Here is a 21,575-nt window from a genome sequence, read left to right as displayed (position 1 = left end):
AAAGTGTGTTTGCACAACAAATGTTATGGCACTTTCATTTATATGGCAGTACATTTAAAATAAAACTAAATGCTAAAAGCTATACTCATTTTTGGATTTTGCGTACAAATGCGATTAATCGCGATTAATCAGGGAAATCGTGTGATTAATTAGATTCAAAATTGTAATCATTGCCCAGCCCTAATTATAATAGATCGCCCCATGGCTGCTGGTTCTACTGAACATTACCAGGTATTAGTCACTAGATGTCCTCATAATGTCACTGAATACCCTTGACACAAACGGCTGTGGGGATTAGTACAGTCCACATGGATGGCAAGTAGACTATGAGAAAGCTGACAGAGTGAACACAAGAAAAAGGATAAACTCCATTTTTTTGGCTGTTAATGTGTGTGTGCCAGAGAGAAAGAAATCTGGCTGGCAGATTGGGGTAGTTTCTTTCAGGGATTTGTCAGCGGCACATCTGTCCTCCTCCTCTTCCTCCTCCTCTTCCATCATGCTGAGTCTGATTCAGCACTTCAACACCTACACACAGAACCGAGAATAGACTGAGGACTCCATACTGAGACCGGAGAGAGTAGATAAACAACTAAGGACCAAGACCACCCTGACCAATCTCATCTTGCCCTGTCACCTGCTGGTTGTTTGGATAGAGTCTGAATTCATACAGTGAACATTACATATGTTTGCTGATCGAGGAAAAAATTATGAATAGGATGCCCCACGTAGCTTGAAAAGCCATTATGATTCCCTGGCGTCAGACGCACCTGCTCATCGTTGGCCTCTAAAGCCTGAGGCAGGCTGATAGAACTTACCCATATACTGTCATGTGCAAAAACAGTTTTTATATTGAGTAATAAATGGCTAGATAGAAGCATCTTTTTGCACTCAAACACATCTGTGCAATGTATGACCAGCAGCTGAAGCATTATAGGTGACCTTTATCGCTGCAAATTCCAAATGTGCATGGATTTTACTTTGCTGGCTTCCATGAGTAATGTCTTGCATTCCCTCCACTGCCCAGACCATTCCCTCGCGCTCCATCTCCCTCTGAAGCGTGATATCACTCCATGGCTCCCCCACCCCTTCCCGCCGCGCAGCTCAGTACACCCCTCCTCATTTAGATTCAGTTTCAGTGAGCGACAAGATGGCAAACATGTTGTAGAGCAACTGACCGCCACAATGGCGAGCTGCACACCATGACCAGACGCTGTGAGATTTTACAATGTGCGAGGAGCAGCCATCAAAATAAACCCTGCAAATCGATGACATCTGAGACAGCATGGAGGTGTCTGGCGCGCTGGATCCAGAACCAGCTGGCAGGAGGAGCTGAGACATTACGCGCAAGAGCGTGCCACGGGTAAACATTGGGTCTGACCTCGGTGGAAATCGTTTCTGGGACGAACAACTTGGTGATGGTGTATCAATGAGGAATGCGACTGCGTCTGACTCTGTCCAAACGGGGTTGATGAAGCCCTCGGCGGTGTCATGCGTCTTGCCCCGCAGCCAAGCGCGCAACCCTTGCGGCTCATAGTTGCTCTTCTCCTCGCCACTGGGGTCATCACGTCCCCGGTTATCTCCGCTGGCTGTCCGGATAGGTGTGTGTGTGATGATCAGCTGGTGGTTCAGTGCGCTGGGCAGCACTTGACGACATTCCCAGTCAACCTGCCGCTGGCCACGCGGCAGCTCATCATCTCCAACAACCGCATCGTGGAGCTGCCGCCTCTGGCGCTCAACTACCTCTCCGACCTGGTGTACCTGGACTGCAGCAACAACTCCCTGACGGAAATATCCGTCTCCACGTTTGGGAATCTACGCAGGCTGGCCTACCTGGACCTTTCCTTCAATACTTTAACCCGGATCGAGGACAGGACCTTCGGCCCCATGTCGAGCCTGGTGATGCTGAGGATGACGGACAACCCGGGACTCTCCGAGATTCACCCGGACGCTTTCGTGGAAAACGAAGCCCTCCAGGTGCTTGACGTGAGCCGGAACAACCTGACGGTCCTCAACATCACCTCCCTGATCGCGCTGCCAGCCCTGCGCTCCGTGGGGGTCAGTGGGAACCCGTGGAGCTGCGAATGCGACAACGAGGACCTCTGCTTGTGGGTTCACCTGGAAAGCTTCAAGTTCCAAGGTCCTGTTACTCATTACTATATTTTATTCTAATGCTATGTGTGGAAATCCCCAGAACACTATTCTCTATTTTGATTTAGTCAGCCACTAAAACAAAATAAAGGTTGATGTTTACTCTCATGTGGATTATAATCAGCCGTGCATGTGGCAGTGCATTCCCAACAGTGTGGAAGCAGCATCCAGAGCCTCTAACAGGAATAAAACAGTCACAGTACACCAGTAGGGCCATGTGAATTCTCCAAAACTAATTATATCCCGCATGAGCAAAACACAGAAGAATTAGCAACAAAAGGCCGTTAATCTGTTTAAGGAGACATATTGTACCATTTTTCACCAGCTGATGAAGTTTTGAGTTCTCATTAAAATGAATTGGTACTGTTCCCAATTTTGGGCCCTTTCACCCTTTCTCTTAACAAGTCATGCACTGAAGTGGTTCATGGTATTGAAATACCTCAGGGCATCTAGTAATTTGCTAGGACAGCAGGTATGTACCACTGTGTAAACTTATAGTTGTTCACTATTGGCGGCATAAACCTTGGACTTCATTGCTGATCCATTTCTCTGTTTTTTATTTTCTTTTAAAGACTAATGTTAGAAGCTGTTATATGGGCTTCTTTCCCCAAAGTTAAGTTTATTTTGGTTATGGTGAAACCCTGTTGTTGCATTCAACCACCAGTGACAAATTAGAAATTAGAGTTTCCCCAATTCAGACGGGAAAATAAATAAAGAGCGCCTATGAGAAGTCACATTTCCTCATCTAGATATAGAATACTGGGGAAAGACCTGGTAGAGTAGTATTATCTGAACTATGCATCTGCTGTTTAGAATTTGCTCTTTATAACAAAGCAAGGCTGGACATTTCTTCTCTGAACTGGAAGTGTGACGCAGGAATTGTTGGCAAATCTCACATTTCTCTCTGAATATGACACAAGGTAAACAAGGTGCTGTGTTGTTTTTGGAACTTTTGTTGTCTTTACCTTCACAGAAAAACATTATTTTCTTTCATATGTCCTCTTCAGGGACTGCCCAAAGTTGTGCCGGTTGGCACTGTTGCCTCACATTGAGAAGTTTCCTGGTTCAAATCTTGCAGTGGAGTTTGCATGTTTTCTCTGGGTACTTCTCCCGCCGTCCAAAAACAGGCATTTTGTAAATTCTAAATTTTCTGTAGGAGCAAGTTGTCTGTCTCCGTGTTGTCCCTGTGATAGACTACTAATCTGTTTAATGTGTGCACTGCCTTATGCCTGTTGGCAGTGAAATCCAGCCTCCCTGCGACCCTGAAGAGGATGAGTCGGGTGTGGAAAATGGATGGATGAATGTCCTCTTGAAAGTAAAAGTACTTGTTCGTCCTCTCTGATATCTTTGTATATGACATCATTAGAGTGTATATAGATCTTCTGAGACATCTGTGTGTGGCAGCAGTTTTATAAACAGAGACAGATCCATTTAACAGGCTGTAATGAGAAAGAACAAAGATGGACAAATATGTTTTCAGTTTTTGGACATTTTCCTCTAACTTGATTTTTATGTGACTGGATCTAAGTGAAACTATGGGAGAAGTTGGTTGTATTTATTGGAGCTATAAACATCATTTCAGGCTTAGACTCCTGAAATCTGTCCTCGACTGCACAATCCTCTGTAGAACATCAGAAGCCATATGGGTTGGAAAGGACTTGTTCAAAGACTTCAAATCTTAAAATGTATTCAAAAACGAAATTAAGTAATGTAATTTAAGTTGACTCTGAACCATAATATTTCCCTCTGGTATGTCTGTGGAGTGAAAATAATCTACCAACTCACTCATCATAGAAATATCCACTGAATTGCAAGAATACTTAAACATTGAGTTCAAGACTTCAGGGGGAGACAGTTTGAACCAATTAATGGCTTCAAATTTGAGGCTGATGATTTAGTATACGGTAGATTAAGCACAATTTAGCTCTTGTCTTGCTTATGATTAACAAAACAAGCAACTATCATAAGACCAAGACCAGCAAATGAGCCTTTTCAATTAAACCAAATGCACAATCACCGATGTGTGACAGAAAATATACATTAATATATTTCAAACTGCTGCAATTTTGTACAATAGATATGTCTAATAAAGGTCTGTTGGAAACTGTTACAAAATTCTTGTCTCACACTAATATTTAAAGAATATAATTAAAGAAAGCATTTTTAGCCTGTGCTACAGAAACATACAAAACTCTGTAATATCTGTTGCCGTATTTGCCTTATTTAGAAGAAAAGAGGAAGTTGATTATTGAGATTGAACTGAGTCATGTGAAAAACAAAAAAAAGCAGGTTAAACATGAAATAGGACAGAACATATTAAACTGTGTCATTATTTATTTTACAAAAACTGAGCCAAAATGCTGAAACTGTGTGTGGAAAACTAAGTCCAGCTTTACTGCTTCCACGGGCAATTAGAGGATAAGCTGCAGCCAGGTGCTGCTAATCAAATGTACTTGATTAAGTGATCATCATCAGTGTGAGCACCTCTATAAAAGCAGACGTTTGCTTGGTCTGAGGCATTCAGGTGTGGGTTAACACAATGCCAAGGAGGATCTAAGTGATAGTTGCAATTACAGGCTTGGGTTGAGTTTAATAAATGGGATTTAGATTAGTCTGGTCCAAATAAGCTTTAAGGAGAAGATGTTACAACTGTGCCCGGTCTAATCTAGTTCATTCTCACCATAGATTTATTAAATGAGCACAAAGATTAAACAAACTAAAAAAACTTCAAACGCGTGGAATTCTAGGTTACTCAGCCTGTTTCCAACTTTGCCCGATTAATAATCAAGCCTCTCTGAGCTTATTAGAAGACCAGCCAGGTAGGATTTTTTACAACCTGGCATTGGTCATTGGATTTGAATTAAAAAAAGAAGTGCAAGGTAAAAAAAACAAAAAAATAACAATTCCACATCTCGTTGTGCACATGCAGAATCCTCTGCTGGCTTTCCTGTCGAGTCTCATCACATCTGAACGCCCCAGAACACCTGCAGCCATGTGCTGTTGGAAAGTCTGCACCTTTTTCTCATCTTTCAGCGGGATGAGACGCAGGTGACAGCAGTGGAGCGTGACAGCAGACAGACTATCAAATAACAAAGAGGGTAAAAGAAGGCTGTAAGCAGGGAGCATCTTGATTTGTCTTCTCGCAGCACGGCCCATTTGTTCAGCTCTGCGCTCTGCAACTTTTGAAGAAAAAAACGCAGACTTTTATCTTGAAATGACAGATCATTCCATATTCCATTCAGCTGTTGGGATACAGTGCAGCCCGTGTGATTAATGAATCATGGTTTTACCATCAAATATTGATCCCCTTTGTTATCTAACTACCAACCTGAAAGATGTGTCTGGTATTATATAATATTTCTTACTTTGAGTAATTATGCTCATCCATTGGTGTGGATGTGTCACTATGGAAAAGGGCAGCTACTACTTATAGTGTGTCTTTGTGAGCAAGAAGCCAGTCACATTTCTCACACCACAGCTATAAAGCAATCGCCCTGCATACTGAACAGGCATCCCCAGCTTCCCCCACACTCAACACACTCACAAACATGCCCAGCACAGTTCACCATGATCCCCGTGAAGCTTAGGCTGAGTCTAAAATGAGTCCTGTTGGAGATGGCCTATTTTCCTGCCGCTCGTCGCCTTTTGTCTTGCTTAATTTGGATTGGAGCCTCTCCCAGTGACAGCTGCCAGGAAGGGGAGAAAGCGGACACTTGGATGCACACAATTCTGGTCTCTATATCCACAGTCTGTCCATCTTTTTCAAGAAGAAAACAGTACATACAAAACCTCAGTCTACCAAGTAGAAACACACACGTGTCAACACACGCTGACCGACAGATTTAGACACGCAAACACTGATAAAGCACACTTTCAGAATTTCAGATGATGGGCAGCAGGATAAGGTTTTTTAAGGCTGCATGCTCTGTCTCCGAAAGCCTTATCTCTCCTCTGAGTGTCACCTGGTTCAGGCAACACAGCTTGCTTTGTCTCCATGGTTTAGAAAATGCAGTGATGGCGATCAAGCATGAGAGAGAGTGGGAAATAAAGCCTCAGGAAGGAACTAACAGATTCTCCTCTGTCTCCCTGGCTAGATTAGCACCCATTCAGCTGTTATATAAGGAGACCGTCTCCTTAAACTGAGTGTATATGGTGGAAGGGGAGAGGGAAAGCCCTTCTCTTTGATGCCAGTCCCTTTGGGTTATAGACAAGTGAGGCCAGAAGGATTTCCTTCCTGGCCGACGGGCACATGTGCCTACACACACGGACAGTTTGCAAGCACCAATGCATATTGTCAGACTCTCCATGGGCAGAAATGAAAGATCGGAATATTAAGTCTTCTGCTGGAATATGTCGATATACATAAAGTATGTCGGGACGGAGCGTACGCATGTGCGTCTGTTTGGAAGGAATGCATGCTGGTTATAGCCAGAGTCTGTGTAAACAGAGTGCAGCAGTAGTCGCTGAGAGGATCAGAGCAGTCTTTGATATTTCTGTGTTAGATAGAGCTATAAGCCAAACAGACCCTTCACATATTTTTCAGCTACTAACTCATTTTCAGATATTTGAGGCATAGCAAAGCTTCTCTGAGGATAAAAACACAGATTTAGACACCGAATGAATAAAATATTAGTAAATGTACATGTCTGTTATCCTATGAAATTAAATTGTCGATTTGACTGGAAGCAAAAATCATTCAGCCTGAGTAAGTCTTTAAACATTAGAGCTGCTTTTTGACCCTAAGAGGGGATGAAAATTATGGAGCAAGCCAGCACAGGAGTTAAAATAGCTGCTTGAGACAATCAGTCTATTAGCCCTATGTTTTATCACTTTGAGGTTACGGGAATGGAATTTTCAAGGGAACATTGGGCAAGAGGCAGAGCATACCTTGGACAGGTTGACAGTTCATCAGAGTTTTAAGACAAAGAAATGGGCAGCCATGCACACTCATACTCTAGAGTCACCAGTAAGCTCTATGCATGTTTTTGGGCCGTGGGAAGTAGCTGAATCGCTGAGAGAAAAGTGACAAAGGCACAAGGAGAACAGAAAGTCCACACAGAAAGGAAGGCAGCCGACCTGCAAGCTAAAGCCCAGAACCCTCTTGCTGGAAAGTCACTGTGCTGGCCGGCTAAAATTCCAGCTGTGATGTGTAAATTAAGCCTCACTGTCAGGGAAGACCGAGGACAACACTTGAGTTTTGTGTGTTCATTCAGGAAAATAACTTTAAAGTAAATGATCCTGCACCATCAACGCTCGCATATGAGGGAAAAGCAAAAGAAAAAAAAGGCAACTGTTATTTATACTGCCTCAGCACAGCCTGTGTAGAGGATACCATGGTTTTAAACAGTACATTCAATTCCTTCATTACTGCAATTGTCTTTGGCAGCATTAGATGGCAGAAAAACAGATCAGTACATTTCAGACAATATCCATCCATCCATTTTATATATCCACTTCATTCTGTTCAGGGTCATAGAGGGATGGAGAATATCCCACCTATCATAGGGTGATCAGGGTACACCTTGGATGGGTCACCATTCCATCACCAGGCCAACATAGACAGAGAGGATAGTATCAACCATACACACTCAAAGAACTTGTTTTGACCAGACAAAGTCATAAATTGCCAGTTAAGAAAACTGCTAACTGCCTAAACTAGTAGTTACTTAAAATGAATGTAGATGAAACTTTAAATTCATACATTACAGCAGACGCTCCATGTACAGAGGCTATAGTCTTCGTGCAGCTGGCCCCAGTTCGAATCCCGCATTGGACGGCCCTTTGCTGCGTGTTATTTCCCTCTCTCTTCCCCTTGCTTCCTGTCTCTATTCACTGCCCTATAATAAAGGCATAAAAAGCCCAAAAAAATATTTAGAAAAAAAAAAAAAAGGATTTTGATTTCACATGATATCTTTTTTTTCCCAATAACCTAGACTAGGATGGTTGGGTGAACTGGAAAGGAATGACCTTAAATGATATATTGCTGGGATTTATTAGCTACAATTGATGACGGGGGCCCTGAAGTGCAACATGAAAAGAATAAAACATTTGACAAAACACAGCATTTAACTTGATGGGAAAGACAGGGAAGCAGATTTTGCATGTGATTGTATCCAAATCCGTGTCAACAGATCAATGATGTAATTTCAATTAAATTTAAATTCTGTTTCATTCATATAGCATCAAATCACAACAAATGTCATCTTAGGGCTACTTCAAAGCTAGAGTCCAATCCAATTAGAATCCAATTCATTTCATTCCAAATTAGTCCAATTCATATATACAGAGCCAATTCATAGAAAGTAGCCTAGCTAAGGAACCAACAGATTGAGCCGAAATTTCACTTCGATTAAATCTCCAAGTAGTGAACAGTTATTGTAGTGCAACTAAAGTAACAATGACATAGCCACTTCTGCCTCTTTTGGTTGGATAGCTAGTAAACAAACAGACCTAAACACAGACAATTCTTTTTTCTTCCCACAGAAAAAAAAACCTATACATATACATATATTGCAGAATATTTTCTTTAAAGTCAGCTTAAATGAGCTGGGTTCTTATAGGAATATGAGGAATACACTGGCAGTTTGGTACCTCTCATCTAAGAACGGACAGATGGTTGAGGGACTGTGAACCTTCCTCAGGAAGGTGTGCTGTCAGATTCTGTTCATGCATCTGCGGTAACTACACACTGTTAATTAAATTTGAAATGAAATCATACATTTTAACACCCAGGAGATGAAAAACATAACTAATTCACAAGACATATTGGCAAATTTGTGTAAGGAAGTCTTTTAATTGGGTATATAAAAAAATTTAAAAAACGTAATTATTTTACGATGCTCCACATGTTTTGGGAAATATCTTGTCTTGTGCAGGGAGTCATGAGGATTTCATTGATTTTTCTTTGGTTCATATATAAACCTGTATTAACGTATACAAACCGCATTTTCTAAGCAAAACACGCCAGCTGTTTTTTAAGACTGGAGAAATATGGTTCCAGAAAACTCTTCCCTCTGCAGATATGTTCACATGTTTTGAGCTCTCCCAGTGGGAATTCCCCCTCTAACACAAAAGCTTTGCGCAAGCAGACGCCAATTAAATTAACAGTGGCAACACACTCAGTTTGTGCTCGCACGAACGAAAGACTCAGCCAGCCTTTTCCAGAAAAATACATCTCTTGTCAGCTGCTGTGGAGCTCACCATCCATCTTGTGCTGTATTTCATTTTCCTAGATAGGCCTTTGAATTTACAGTTAATCCATCCAGTTTTCTGGGAGAATGGAAACTCAGCATTTTGTTGGGATTTGTAGATTTCAGCAGGTCTTAGTTGTAGTCGTACCTAAAGCCTGTAGATGAGAAACATTATCTGTGGTTTCAGGCAGACACAAAGACCGAAGCCACTCTTCTAATCCTATGTGGGGAAAAGGAGTTTGAATAATTCATCTATGATTTCTCTTTTTGTAATTTAATGCTGTATCTACTTAAGAACCCAGAACTCGAGAAGCCCCTGAAGCATTACTGTGTTCTGATAAGGAAGGCAACACTGTTATGCTATTGCAGTTTTCTGCAGTTCTCAGATAGATATCTTCAACTCAGCTGTCTGCCATTTAACTACTCAACGGATCCTTTAAAGTGATTTGCTCATTTCCATCAAGGTTTTGCATATGCATGCTGTTTAAAGGTTCAAAAGATTATTTTCAGACTCACTCAAGTTTCAGGATCCAGAGTTCTTTTCTGGAGATGAAAGAACTGTACAGAAGGAATTTCATTTAAAATGGAGCAGCCAAACAGAAACCATTCCTCACTAAAACCCCCATGACATCCCACTAGAAATGTTTCAAAAGATAATTGAGAAACTATCAGATCAGGAGAAGCAAATGCCTCTGACCTGACTAAAGAAAAGACATTTGGCCACAATTACCTGTGGCTTATATGTGGAGGAAACTGCTGAGAATAGTTTCATTAATAACATTTCAGATGGCATTCTCGACAAGCTTATCTTCAAAACCTGCCACCATTTTTAACAAATGACTCGACATCCGCTCTAATTTGGCTGTTCATGGCCCCTATGCGTTTGCAGGTAAGGGTGACCGCCCTTACCTGCAAACGCATAGCGTTAATATCTGAGGATGTGAACAGAAAAAAATGGTGTAAACCAACGCAGCCATGATAAACACTACACACTACACATTACCATCAAGGTGGCGTATTTTCCCAGAGGATAAGTGGTTGCATCAGGCAGACAGTGCCAGGCCTCATTCTGCTTCTGCATGACTTCCATCAGCGGGACTTCATAGAGTGTGTGTGCATAACTGGCCCGACTGCGATCCAGTTGAGAGCCAGAAAACAAGCATGGTTTCCTGTATTTTGAATATAAATGCTTAATAGGTTTGTTTGCGTCATTGCTTTTATTCCTGGCTTGATGTTGTGTGGTACTGTGTGGTTATGTCATGCTCTATATTAGGGGCCAGCAGCCTCACCTAAATCTGACCTCAACCACACAGATTGGCTGGATTTTTCTCATTTTAGATATTAACCTGTACACTGCAACATTTGTTACAGGAAATGTTACAGGAAAATCACTGCATTGAAAGCAACTTTTCAAGGATTTTTCAAAATTGTAATCATCTAGCTTTGATGCAAAAAATAAAAATATTCTCAGCAAAGATCTCATGAAGTTTTACTTGTTGCCAAGGTGCAACACATCAAAGTCCAAAACAATATAAATAGTGATACTTCAGGACAGCAGACCTGTTTATGGTTTGCCATTTGTTGGAACATAAATAGCCAGAGTTTTTTTATTGATGGGGAAAAGCTCAAAAAGGGTTCGTTGTAGCGTGGTAGTCAGTGCTTCTTTTAATTTACACTGATGCTGATATATCACATTGTCTCATCTAATCCTCATCATTGCTTCTTGATATGTGTTTGTGTGACAGATGAAGGACAGACAGTGTGTGGCTCACCCGCTGACATGCAAGGCCGTCGTCTGGGTGAGGTGGGCATCGAGCTACGGACGTTATGTCACCAGACTCTGGGCTCCTTGGACTACCTTTTTTTTGTTGCCATTGGCTTTGTCATCTTTGCCGCCGGCACAGTGTCGGCCTGGTTGATGGGCGTCATCATGGTGCTCTATGAGCGTTACATTAAGAAGAAAGATGAGCAGCTTGATGTGGAGGACCAGGAAGAAAGCAATGAGACGTGTAATAAATCGAGAGCCAGAACAGCCCGCGACAATATGAGTTTAAAAAACGCACATACTGTTTAAAAAGCTTAAACCCACCCCGTCCGCTATGGATTCCCACAGTGCCTCTTGTCAACCTCCACGACTGTCTGTGAAGTCTAATGTAACAGTCAAACTGAGTGTATATAACAGGCTTGGCTCTGAAACAGAAAAAAAGGATCCAGCAGAGATAAGGAATGTCTTTCTCATCATGTGTGGTGGGCTTCCAGGTGATGTAACACATCTTTTGTTACTATAGTGGAATTCCACAGTGCTGGGTGATACATAGACCATATATGCAAATTTTGACCATGTTGATGTTGTTAATATGTGTTGTTTTTCAGTGAGAAGTGGTCATGTTGGCCCCAAAAAAGCAGTCCATGTCAGAAAAAAATGTTTTCTTGGAGGCAGCGAGGTAGACATGTAATTAAAGAGCTCATGTTGTGATTATTTACATATTCCTGATTTTGGTTTTTTTCGGGGCTACTAGAACAATTTGACATGCTTTACTTAAAAATTATATATTTTTTCTCATACAGGACTGGTTGTCATCTGAAACAATTTGTTGTATCTCTTGTCTCTTTAAGGCCCCTTTCTGAAAGACCCAGTCGGCTCTGATTGGTCAGCTGATTGGTCAAAAAGGGCCGGTCTAAGACAGCTGTTTATTCTTTGTTTGAAGTGTGACAAACAAGCCATCAGACAGGAATTGGACAAATGTGTTTGATGATAATGTTAAGTAAGGCCAAGTTCAGATTTCAAGCACTGTCAGATCGATGTATTGTTCATACAACACAACGTGTTTCTCTTCTGTTCGAAGTCATAACGTACAAATCTGACTGGTGGTCACATATTATCATGAAAACACACAAAATAAATGAAAAAGTGATGCATGCATGTCCATGCTGTACCTATATACTTTTACAATGGAAGTTTGAGAAAAACAAGCTTTCTTAACTGCCTGCATAGTGTTTTGTTCTGAAAAACATCCGGAGAGGAAAGGAGTTTGGGTGCGTTTTATTTCCTCCTCCTGGTTACCATGTATTATTTCCCCTTGCTCCTTTTCTTGGGCTCTGATTGGCTGTAGCTTTACACCTGTGTGTCTCTCACAACCACCTCCCCCTCTGACTGCCTCAGAATATCTAACATGCCAGATAATCAGTCCAGGACTGGGAGACATAACATAACAAAATACACAGTATGTTTTTGATCTCTGTGTGTCTATAAAATCTGGGCAAAAGTTATCGTAAATTCTGCTCTCGGCAAGTAATGTGAAAAAAAAAGCAAAGAGTTATCTTAGCTAAAAGCACAAAAGTTATTCGTTGTGCTAGCTATAAACAAAGACATGTTTCCATGACAACCTACTGGCCCAATGGAGGAAAACGTGGCTCATGACTTGTAGTTTTCTTATAATTTTGTGGCTCCAGCAATGATAAATCAATGTGTTTAGATGGTGTTGCAGTTTTATTTCAGAGAATTTTTTTCTCATATTGTTAAATTTCTCGATGAATATTGCCCATAAGTTATTTTTGTTACTGTTGAATTCTTCAGTGAGGGAACCGCTTGTGCTGGATGGATTTATCGCGCAGAACTGAAATAGTACTGAATCATTCCTGAACAACTTTTGAAAGAGTGAATGAACAGAACTTAATCATTTCCATCTTCAGTTTCACTTACAGTCCATTGCAAACTAACAAGTAGGAATACACTCACTGACTGACTGACTGACTGAGTTATACAAATAATTAATTCTCAATGAATGAGTGAATTCTATTATAATTCAGACTCTACGCTTGCTATTGGGTTAGGGTTATTTAATGGCAGGGACACATGTTAATGTTTCCAGGACTTAGCACAAAATAATCAATGGCCCAAAGTAGTGGCCTACTATGCCTATCATGTGGATCTAATTTCAAAGCCACATGAGCACAAGCTCACACCCATGCCTTCCCCTTTGTCTTTTAACATTAACACAATTTTTGAAGGGGCTAGAAGGATTAAAAAAATAATAATTATCATAGCCTGTGTTGTCACAGACATTTGTTTTATAAGAATGGATAAAGTGGGGTCATGCAGGGGATTTGTGGAAAAGATGACTAAGTGACTAAGTGGAAAAGATCAGCAGAGAAGACGAGTGCTTCGTGCCATTGTCATTATCGACGTGAGATGCCGCCCACTGTGAGTTGTACATGTGCAAGTACTTTGTTTTGTGATGATGTCAAGGGTAGGGGAAAGGAGGTTTGTTAGTTTGTTATGGTGTGTGTGTCATTCGTATCCGACCATTGTCACTCACATCAAATGACAGCTCTGTCTGGTCTCTTATCCATGGGTTGTTTGCTCAGCCGTGTTTTTTGTTTGACAAATATAGGTATTAGGGATGCACTGATAACACTTTTTTTCAAACCGATACGATACTGATACTTGGATCTGAGTACTTGCCGATACCGAGTACCGAGTACCGATGCCGAGATTTCTACCACAAAAAAAATGCAATGAATTGGAAAACAGGTTTCGGTCTCACTAGCCTAACCATACTGTTACTGATTAGTTCGACATTTCCCCTAGCCGCCGATACCCGATACCAGTATCGGTATCGGTGCATCCCTAATAGGAATTCTGTGCAAAATAAGCCTACCTTACATTGCTAATAAAACGGTAAACAACTAATTACCACAGGTAGAGAAATCTAGCTAAAGTCTTACACTTAGGTAGAGCTAAGACATATTCAAAATCTTTTTTTCTGAAAGTTCTCCAATTGAGGTAAGTTACTAGGTTGTATGTTCATACCCTTACTTACGACCTAAAGGGGCATCCTCAAATCTTCTTCCCCTACAGGTAGCAGAAGGGAAATATGACTGAGGTGAATGTTTCCACATTGGAGCAAATGTCATTCTCAAGTGTTTCCCTTTAATAAGCCATTAAGTCCTCAAAAAGAGGAAGGAAAAAAATGGTGTGATGACGAATATCTTTTAAACCACAGAGTGATAGTTCACCCGCCGTTTTTCTCACTTCTAAGTTACAATAAGTCAACAACACAACACTTTATTAAAACGCTCACGCCGTGAACCCTAGTAGGGTTTAGGCAATTAATGTACTTGGTTCGGGTTTTTAAAAAATCATAGTGAAGAAATCCTGAATAAGAAATATTTTTACACCACCACCTATGCCTTTGTAGAGGACATTTTGCTGGTTGCCTCATTACAATCACACTTCAATAACCTGTTTTGTTTAGTGTTAGAAATCAAAAATACTTATTAAGGGTTAAAAACACAGTTAGGACTAAGATACTCTCTTTGTACTACACTCCCTTCACGTTAATAGGCTCTTAAAAAGAGAGCTACCATTGCAAATTATGCTCTTCGTCAGTTCTGATTTCAGCATTTTTTGCTACATGCTGTAAGTTGATTGCACTTTCCTTCACATTCTTTTGAATAAATCTGCAGCCAGTCTTGCAAAACAAAAATGAATTTCCAGACTATAGCAATGTGAATTTGCATCAGTTAACAGTTTCGTGCTTCACCCCTATACAACTCCAGGCATTGTTTGCATTGCGCTGGCTGCGCATTGGCAGTCTTTTTGAGAAACCTCCATGAAGGCACCGAGTAGAGTAGAAGAACTGTAAATCAGTTTAACAGCCTCTCTGTAAAATACTACATGTTTTGTGATCACTCAAAGCAGGATTTTCTGCTTTTTATGCAATGCATTTATGTCAGTGGATCTGAGCAAAAGTGTACACTACGGTGTAGATCTGTGTGAGCTTTTGCACACGAGTCATTCTGTGCACAGGAGATTTGTGGTTTTGAACTGATGGTTCACCCTTCCTTCAGCTGTTAGCCCAGAAACATACTGCTGTCTGAATTTGTGTATTCAGGTTCCACAGTGTTTGTAAAGCTCAGAGAGCCAATTCCTTCCAGCTGGTGAGGTCTGCCTTGGCAGCAGTCCTCTTTGGATGCCTCAAAAACATCATAAACAGGATATTGTGATAAATGATTTCTACTTCATGCTTTTCTTTTTTTTTTTGACAACTGGTTTGATTGCCGTGTCATTTCTGTTTCTTGATGCGCTGTTAATGAACCAAAAAGCCTTACCGCATGTGTATAGACTTTGAGGGCATAACATTGATGTAATTAAAGGTAGAAACAGAATTTGCACAAGAAACTAAAGATCATAAATTACTATAAACACAAAATAAAAATGTAGTTTAACATGCTACTTCCATGTTTTACTCACATTTACTTTAGGGTGTTGACCCAACCATCTGTCCAGGGAAAACACTTTCAGCTTATAAATATTTACATATGCCTGAGTTCACGATGTTCCTGGAACAAACCTTTCACAGTTTTTGTCTATAAGTATATATCTGATTATAACGCTCTACTGCGTCTGACAATGACTATTATTACCAGCAACAAAATCCCTGTCATACCACCTCTGATTTTTTCAAAGCAAAGATTCCGAAACCTTCTTTCCACCAATTTGTGTGGGCACAATCTTAATTTAAATGTTAAACCTATTTTCTTTGTACCCTCTTACAGAGCTTGATCATTCAACGATTTCCTCACTTTCCAAATAATTTGGCGCCCACCTTTTATTGCATCTGTGTCATCAAGTTGATAAAATGACAAATTAAATCTTCAAAGGAATTCGAGAGGAAAAGATTAGAGTCATATGTTTAGAATAATGCAAGTTCAAGTCACCACAAATAAGGTGATATCTAGCAGATGCATCAGTAAGGGACTAGAGGCACATACTGTATTTCACAGTTTATCAGGTTTAAATAATAAAGTCACACAGTCATGGCTTATTAGATCAGAAATGAACAGAGTGGTTATTCTTAATGTTAATAGCAATATGTGCTTTATATGTCTGCTGTTAAAATGCATACATAGTTGAAGTTAAACTACAGCTTAACAGAGAACATATACCAAGGGTTTACCACTTTCTGAGAAACAAGGTAGTACCAGTAGTCCCATTTAATACTGAAGAACTGGATTATTAAAATTAGCTTTGGCAAGTATTGAGTGCATAAAATCTTAGCAAAATCAGAGCTCTGTGATTGCACAAACTGTTGCCTTTCCATAGTGTGATCTGAAACAAGAAAGTGAAACCTCTGCACATTCTGCACTTTGCATGTGCATGTTATTAGGATTGGTCTGAAATGAACAAAATATAAAGTTACCTTGCTATCTCATGAAATTTCACAATGATAATGATATAGCATACAGTAAAAACATGCTGTTTATGGCTGGTTGACTTGGAATTCTTCCAGCTTGAAAAACATGTCCATGATTATTGAGAAAGGTTCCTATTTGCAGGGAAAATGGCTACAGTGAGGTTTGGTTTCCTTTGCAAATATAACAATTGAAGAATTGATTGAAAAAGAAGGCAGATATTTGGTACAAAGCACTGACAAAAAAGACTCAGGAATTAATGATTTGTATTTTTGCTTGCTCCTTCTCAGTAAATAAAGGGGTGATCCTGACTCATAGCAGTATGTAGAACTACGCATGTACCAATCTAAACATAATGGCACAGCATAACTGTACACCAGAGATGTCAGTCCTTCATCTGTGTGTCGCCTACATAAGCAGTGTGTTGAGATACCTGAGAACATTTTAACCACTGGTTGCTGATTGCGTTCAGGCTTCAGTCGTTTGCATGGGTTCCTTTACTATATACAACATGCATTGCGTGTCTGTAGAGGTCTGTGTACTAAACTCTCATCTATATCTGCATAAATATTCAATATTCTTATTCATACATATTTGACTGCGAGGGGTGTTACTTTCTGCTAATACCAGATTAGACCATGTGATGCCGCAGGCAAGGGTGAAGGTGCAGACTTTAAATAAGATAGCTGGTTGCCCTAATTCATGTCAGCACAGTGACACACAAAGATTGAGAGGGAATACCCAAATCTATCTTTCTTAGGAAACATGTACATAGTTGCACATAGTTGCTACAAGCACATGAAATGAATCCCCGATTTTAAGTATTGTTACGGACATTTTTTTGCTCCATGTGAGTGATATTGCACAGCGAGGAAATATACTGAATTTCAGTAATAGTTACATTAAGTGGATGAACTGAATTCCAGCATTCTGCACTTTTAACTCCCCCACACTAACTCCATATTTAGGTACATGCATGAATGTGCTTAAACACACAGAGACAGAAGCATCAGTTCTGCCTCCAACGTGAATCATCTCTGGATAGAGCAAAGTGTAAAAGCTTAGAGGGACTCTCACTAGCAGTGTTAACCAGGAAAGCATCATCCCACACTATTTACCATTTTAATCTTAAATGTTAACGAATTATGATTATCAGCTTTCATTCTGAAGATGGAAAGAATGACAACACTCCCATGTTGTTATGCTAAATATGAAGGTACAGGAAGTTGCTCATTAGATTGGGGAAGCATAAAGATGTGCGCTAACAGCTAATTTATGTTTTGTCGAAAGGCAAATAAAATCTACCTACTGTGGGCTGTAAATTCACCACTAAACTTATATAAAATCAGCAAATAGTAGTTTTAAAAATCATCACATTTAACTGGTGAAAACTAGTCTACATTTGGAGGTCACAGGCGTTGGAGGATGTTGTGACACACCTGACACGTCATAGAGTCAAGATTTAGCTTTTGAGCTGACCACTAGTGCGTTAGTGGTTTTTACTTAAACATTTTGTTTTTGCATTAATTTGCTGTTGCTTTCAAGTAACTTTACTTTGGTAATGTTGATTTTACATTCAATCCCTGTTTCTTTGTGCTTTTACTAGCATTTTCTTTGCTGTTTTCCCCATTACAAAGTACTCAGTTCAGGCTAGGTATCAAAAACAAGATGGTTAAGATGAGGAAAATATCATGGCTTTCTTTAAAACAGACACAGAGTATTACATCAAAATATCCTTTTTTCTGGCTGCTGTGTCAAACCCCCTTGGCTAAACCATAGACTGTAAAAAACATTCTAGATGACATGATTTTAAAAATTTTAAAGTTACTATTTCCCATTTGTTGTGAGACTGGGCTGGCCTTTAGGCTAAATATGAAGGTATAGCTAGCAGGCCATTAGCTTGGCGTAGCATAAAAATGAGGAGCTAACAGCTAACAGCTAACCTTCTGAACCTCAATATCTTATATGTGTAAAATCAGCAAATGTCACTTTTAAGAGTGAATATTGAAAGTATTTCTTGACTAGGTGCAAGAAAGTCCGCTTCATAAAAACTGCAACTTTTATTTTTCCATTTTCACATATAGGCTATAACATAGATATTCATAACTGGCGTGCAAACCTTGCTGAAAACAACCCTATCATCGAACGTTTGACAAAAGTAGGATGCTCAGACTTGAGAAATTTAGCTGTAGCGCTTGAGCAGAGATATTTGTATTTATTTGTATGTATCCCAACCTGGGTGTGTGGTCAGGATGCACTACAGGACAGAGAATAACTCAGCTGGCAATGGTCACATCAGTACCACAGTTGTGGCTGTGAGCCAACAAAACAAATGAAGGCGGAACTGCAAACAGCTATTGGATCCAGAAGCTCTTGAAGCCCCTATCCCTGCCCGTGGGTGTTAAACTCACATTTGTGAGCATAAATGTGCCGAGCTGAAGGCAGTCTGGCCACTGTAAAATGCCCACAGATGGGAGTTGTGACATCAAGTAAGACTAGCCCTAACCGACCCTAATAGCCTTCTGACACATGTACTTAGAAACATGCTCACACACATTAGTTTTTGGGGACACCACATTAACACAACATAGCATCTTGCGTTTTACCCTAATCATAGATATCACAACTGAATGCCTGACCCTAAGCCTTACATTATATTACATTACGGTCATTTTGCAGACGCTTTTATCCAAAGCGACTTACAATAAGTGTGTTCCACATCGGTAGGCAAAAGAACTTCAGGTCACAAGAAATCATAAGTGCATTTCTTTCCAAAACCTAACAGCTAAGAGCATAACTAGTGCTAGAGCAAGTGCGGTAAGTTAGGTACCTAGACAAATGGGAAAAAAAAGACAATTTAGGAGACAAATAAGTGCGTAGGAAGCTGGGACGAAACAGGTGATGTCCTAAGAGGGCGGATCTGGGTAGTGTTTCCTGGAGAGATGGGTTTTCAGCCTGCGGCGAAAGATGGGCAGCGACTCATCTGTCCTGACATCAGTCGAGAGATCCCTAAGATTCCCTAATTTTAGCCACTAAAACCAAGTCTAAAGCCTCAAAAAATCCTTTGGGTCAATGGAGACAAAAAATATTTGGTACTCCCTGTAGACACGAGGTCTCATCAATGGGTGTCCTGTTCATTTTTTTGTGTCATTGTGATAAAAGAATAAACACACATGGACACAAGCTCATACAAAACAGGAGAAAAGCAAATCTTTTAGTCAAACAGTGGAATAGCATACCCCAAAGTTAGTAGTGAGGGATACACTCCAGTGACCGGTGCTTGGAAAATGGGTTAGTCAGTTTCAATTATTTTGAGAAAATTTCCTCATTAATCTCCAGCACAGATGGATGACAGGACAGAATTACTGTCAGCTGACTCCAACCTCCCTTAAAGCCACACTAAACTTTGACAATGAATGCTCTGAAACTAGAACATAAATGAATGGTGTCACTGGCAGTATATTAAGATGAATGCATTTCTTGTGCTTACTTATGACAGTAAACATAACAGTGTGTAATGAGAGCCTCTGGTTTCTACTCTCATTAACTCGAATGTTTTGGCACTTAGCTTTGTTTCTGACCATGTATGGTGTATGCACAGAAAGAGAGAGAAGAAGAAGCAAAATGGCTGGTTTTCCTAAAAGCCCCGAGATTTTCTTCTTCCTCCAATTTCTCCCGTTTTTTCCTTCATTTTCTCCATTGTAATCACGTTGCACTATCATCAAAAATGTATTGAGCCTGAAATCACAGTTCTCTTCTGTCACAAACTGTATGCTTTCTATTAAACTGGAGTTAAATTGGCTATTGATTGATGGGAAAGAGTAACCGTCTGCCTCTACTGAGCAGAGACGAGGATAGCCCTGCTGTTGTAACATATCTGCACTCAGGCTTAGTGGCCTGCCATCTCTGTATCCTTCCCCAGCAATAAAAGGTCATTTGAGAAGAGATGGTGTGTCCTTTTGTGCATAACAGTGCCTGGAGAAGTGTTTTCTTTTTCTTTTTTCTTTTCCTTGCCTAAATTTCTCCTCCAGCTCCTCAGCTCTCTGAATGTGTTTTCTCCCTCTGTCGGTCTGTTTAGAAGCTTAGCCGGTGCCTAATTAGCTTCCAGATAGAAAAAGCCGTGAGTCAGAAGCACACATATGCACTAAAGGAACTCCTGCACATAAATAAAAAGGCACGCACACATGTGCACACCCACATTCAGAGCTGGAGATGTTTGCCATTGTACATTAGTGTATTCTGGGAGCCCAGACCAGTTCGGTGGTGTTAATCCAACAGAGCTGGCTGCACAACTGAGATAACAAGATGTTTATTTACACTAAGCTCCAACTCAAAAGTAGCCCAATGATATTTCAGACTGAGACAGGGTATCTGCAAATTGGTCTGGTATTTTTGCATGAGCAGATGTGGAGTATGACCGGGGCTTTAATTTTCTTTGACTCACCGTATACCTCTTATCCCCAGCATGTCTCCCTTTATCCCTCACTCGCTTTATTCATCTCTCCATCTTCCCTATTTCTGGCTATAAGTCCTATTTTTGGATTTTGATTTTCTGAATAGCCATGTTTAGTTGTAACCATTTTTCAGCACATGTAACCTCTAACACAATAGTTAAGTGAAATTTTATCATGCAGTCACTTGCCGAGATAGAGGACTAGATCAGTACGCCTCTCATACGTGTCACCCCTGTTTAAACAGATTTCCACCAGGCCTGGGCCGGGCCGGGCCAGTCACAACGATTATCTAATATGTGGTAGAAGCATGTCATGTTTTACATGATGTCTTGCTCTTATTGGACATTTAGGTCTATTCAAAGGTAAATGGTCTGCTCTTATATAATGCCTTTGAGCCCTTTTTAGCATTCCCTCTTCTGTATGCCGAGCTTTTTCTTTACAATCACTCAGCAAAGAGCATAGCAGAGGCACTGTGGGATTCAGTGTCTTGCCCAAGGACTCTTAGACCGAAGGATGGGTTGGGGATTAAACCACCAACCTTTCGGTTAGAGATAAATCCACCAAGCCACTGCAGCCCCACAGGCAT

At 40.5% G+C, this 21,575-nt stretch overlaps 1 protein-coding gene across 1 annotated transcript; it reads left to right on the top strand.

The window, feature by feature from the left end:
* The first annotated feature begins 1,147 nt into the window (after positions 1 to 1,147).
* Positions 1,148 to 20,464, top strand: LOC142399330 (leucine-rich repeat-containing protein 52-like). The gene is made up of 2 exons (XM_075483937.1): positions 1,148 to 2,137; positions 11,084 to 20,464. The coding sequence occupies exons 1-2, from the start codon at positions 1,489 to 1,491 to the stop codon at positions 11,410 to 11,412; spliced, it is 978 nt and encodes a 325-aa protein (XP_075340052.1). The 5' UTR covers positions 1,148 to 1,488; the 3' UTR covers positions 11,413 to 20,464.
* Positions 20,465 to 21,575: the final 1,111 nt, after the last annotated feature.

The sequence above is a fragment of the Odontesthes bonariensis genome, chromosome 14 (assembly GCF_027942865.1).
Source record: "Odontesthes bonariensis isolate fOdoBon6 chromosome 14, fOdoBon6.hap1, whole genome shotgun sequence".
Classification (NCBI taxonomy): Eukaryota; Metazoa; Chordata; class Actinopteri; order Atheriniformes; family Atherinopsidae; genus Odontesthes; species Odontesthes bonariensis.
This window is presented reverse-complemented; position numbering and strand designations above follow the sequence as displayed.

Bases quoted from the DNA above. Each gene is read 5' to 3' on its own strand.
- LOC142399330 (XM_075483937.1), top strand. From the start codon at position 1,489: ATGCGTCTTGCCCCGCAGCCAAGCGCGCAACCCTTGCGGCTCATAGTT. The intron at 2,138-11,083 runs GTCCTGTTACTC...TTTGTGTGACAG, and splicing joins GGAAAGCTTCAAGTTCCAAG to ATGAAGGACAGACAGTGTGT.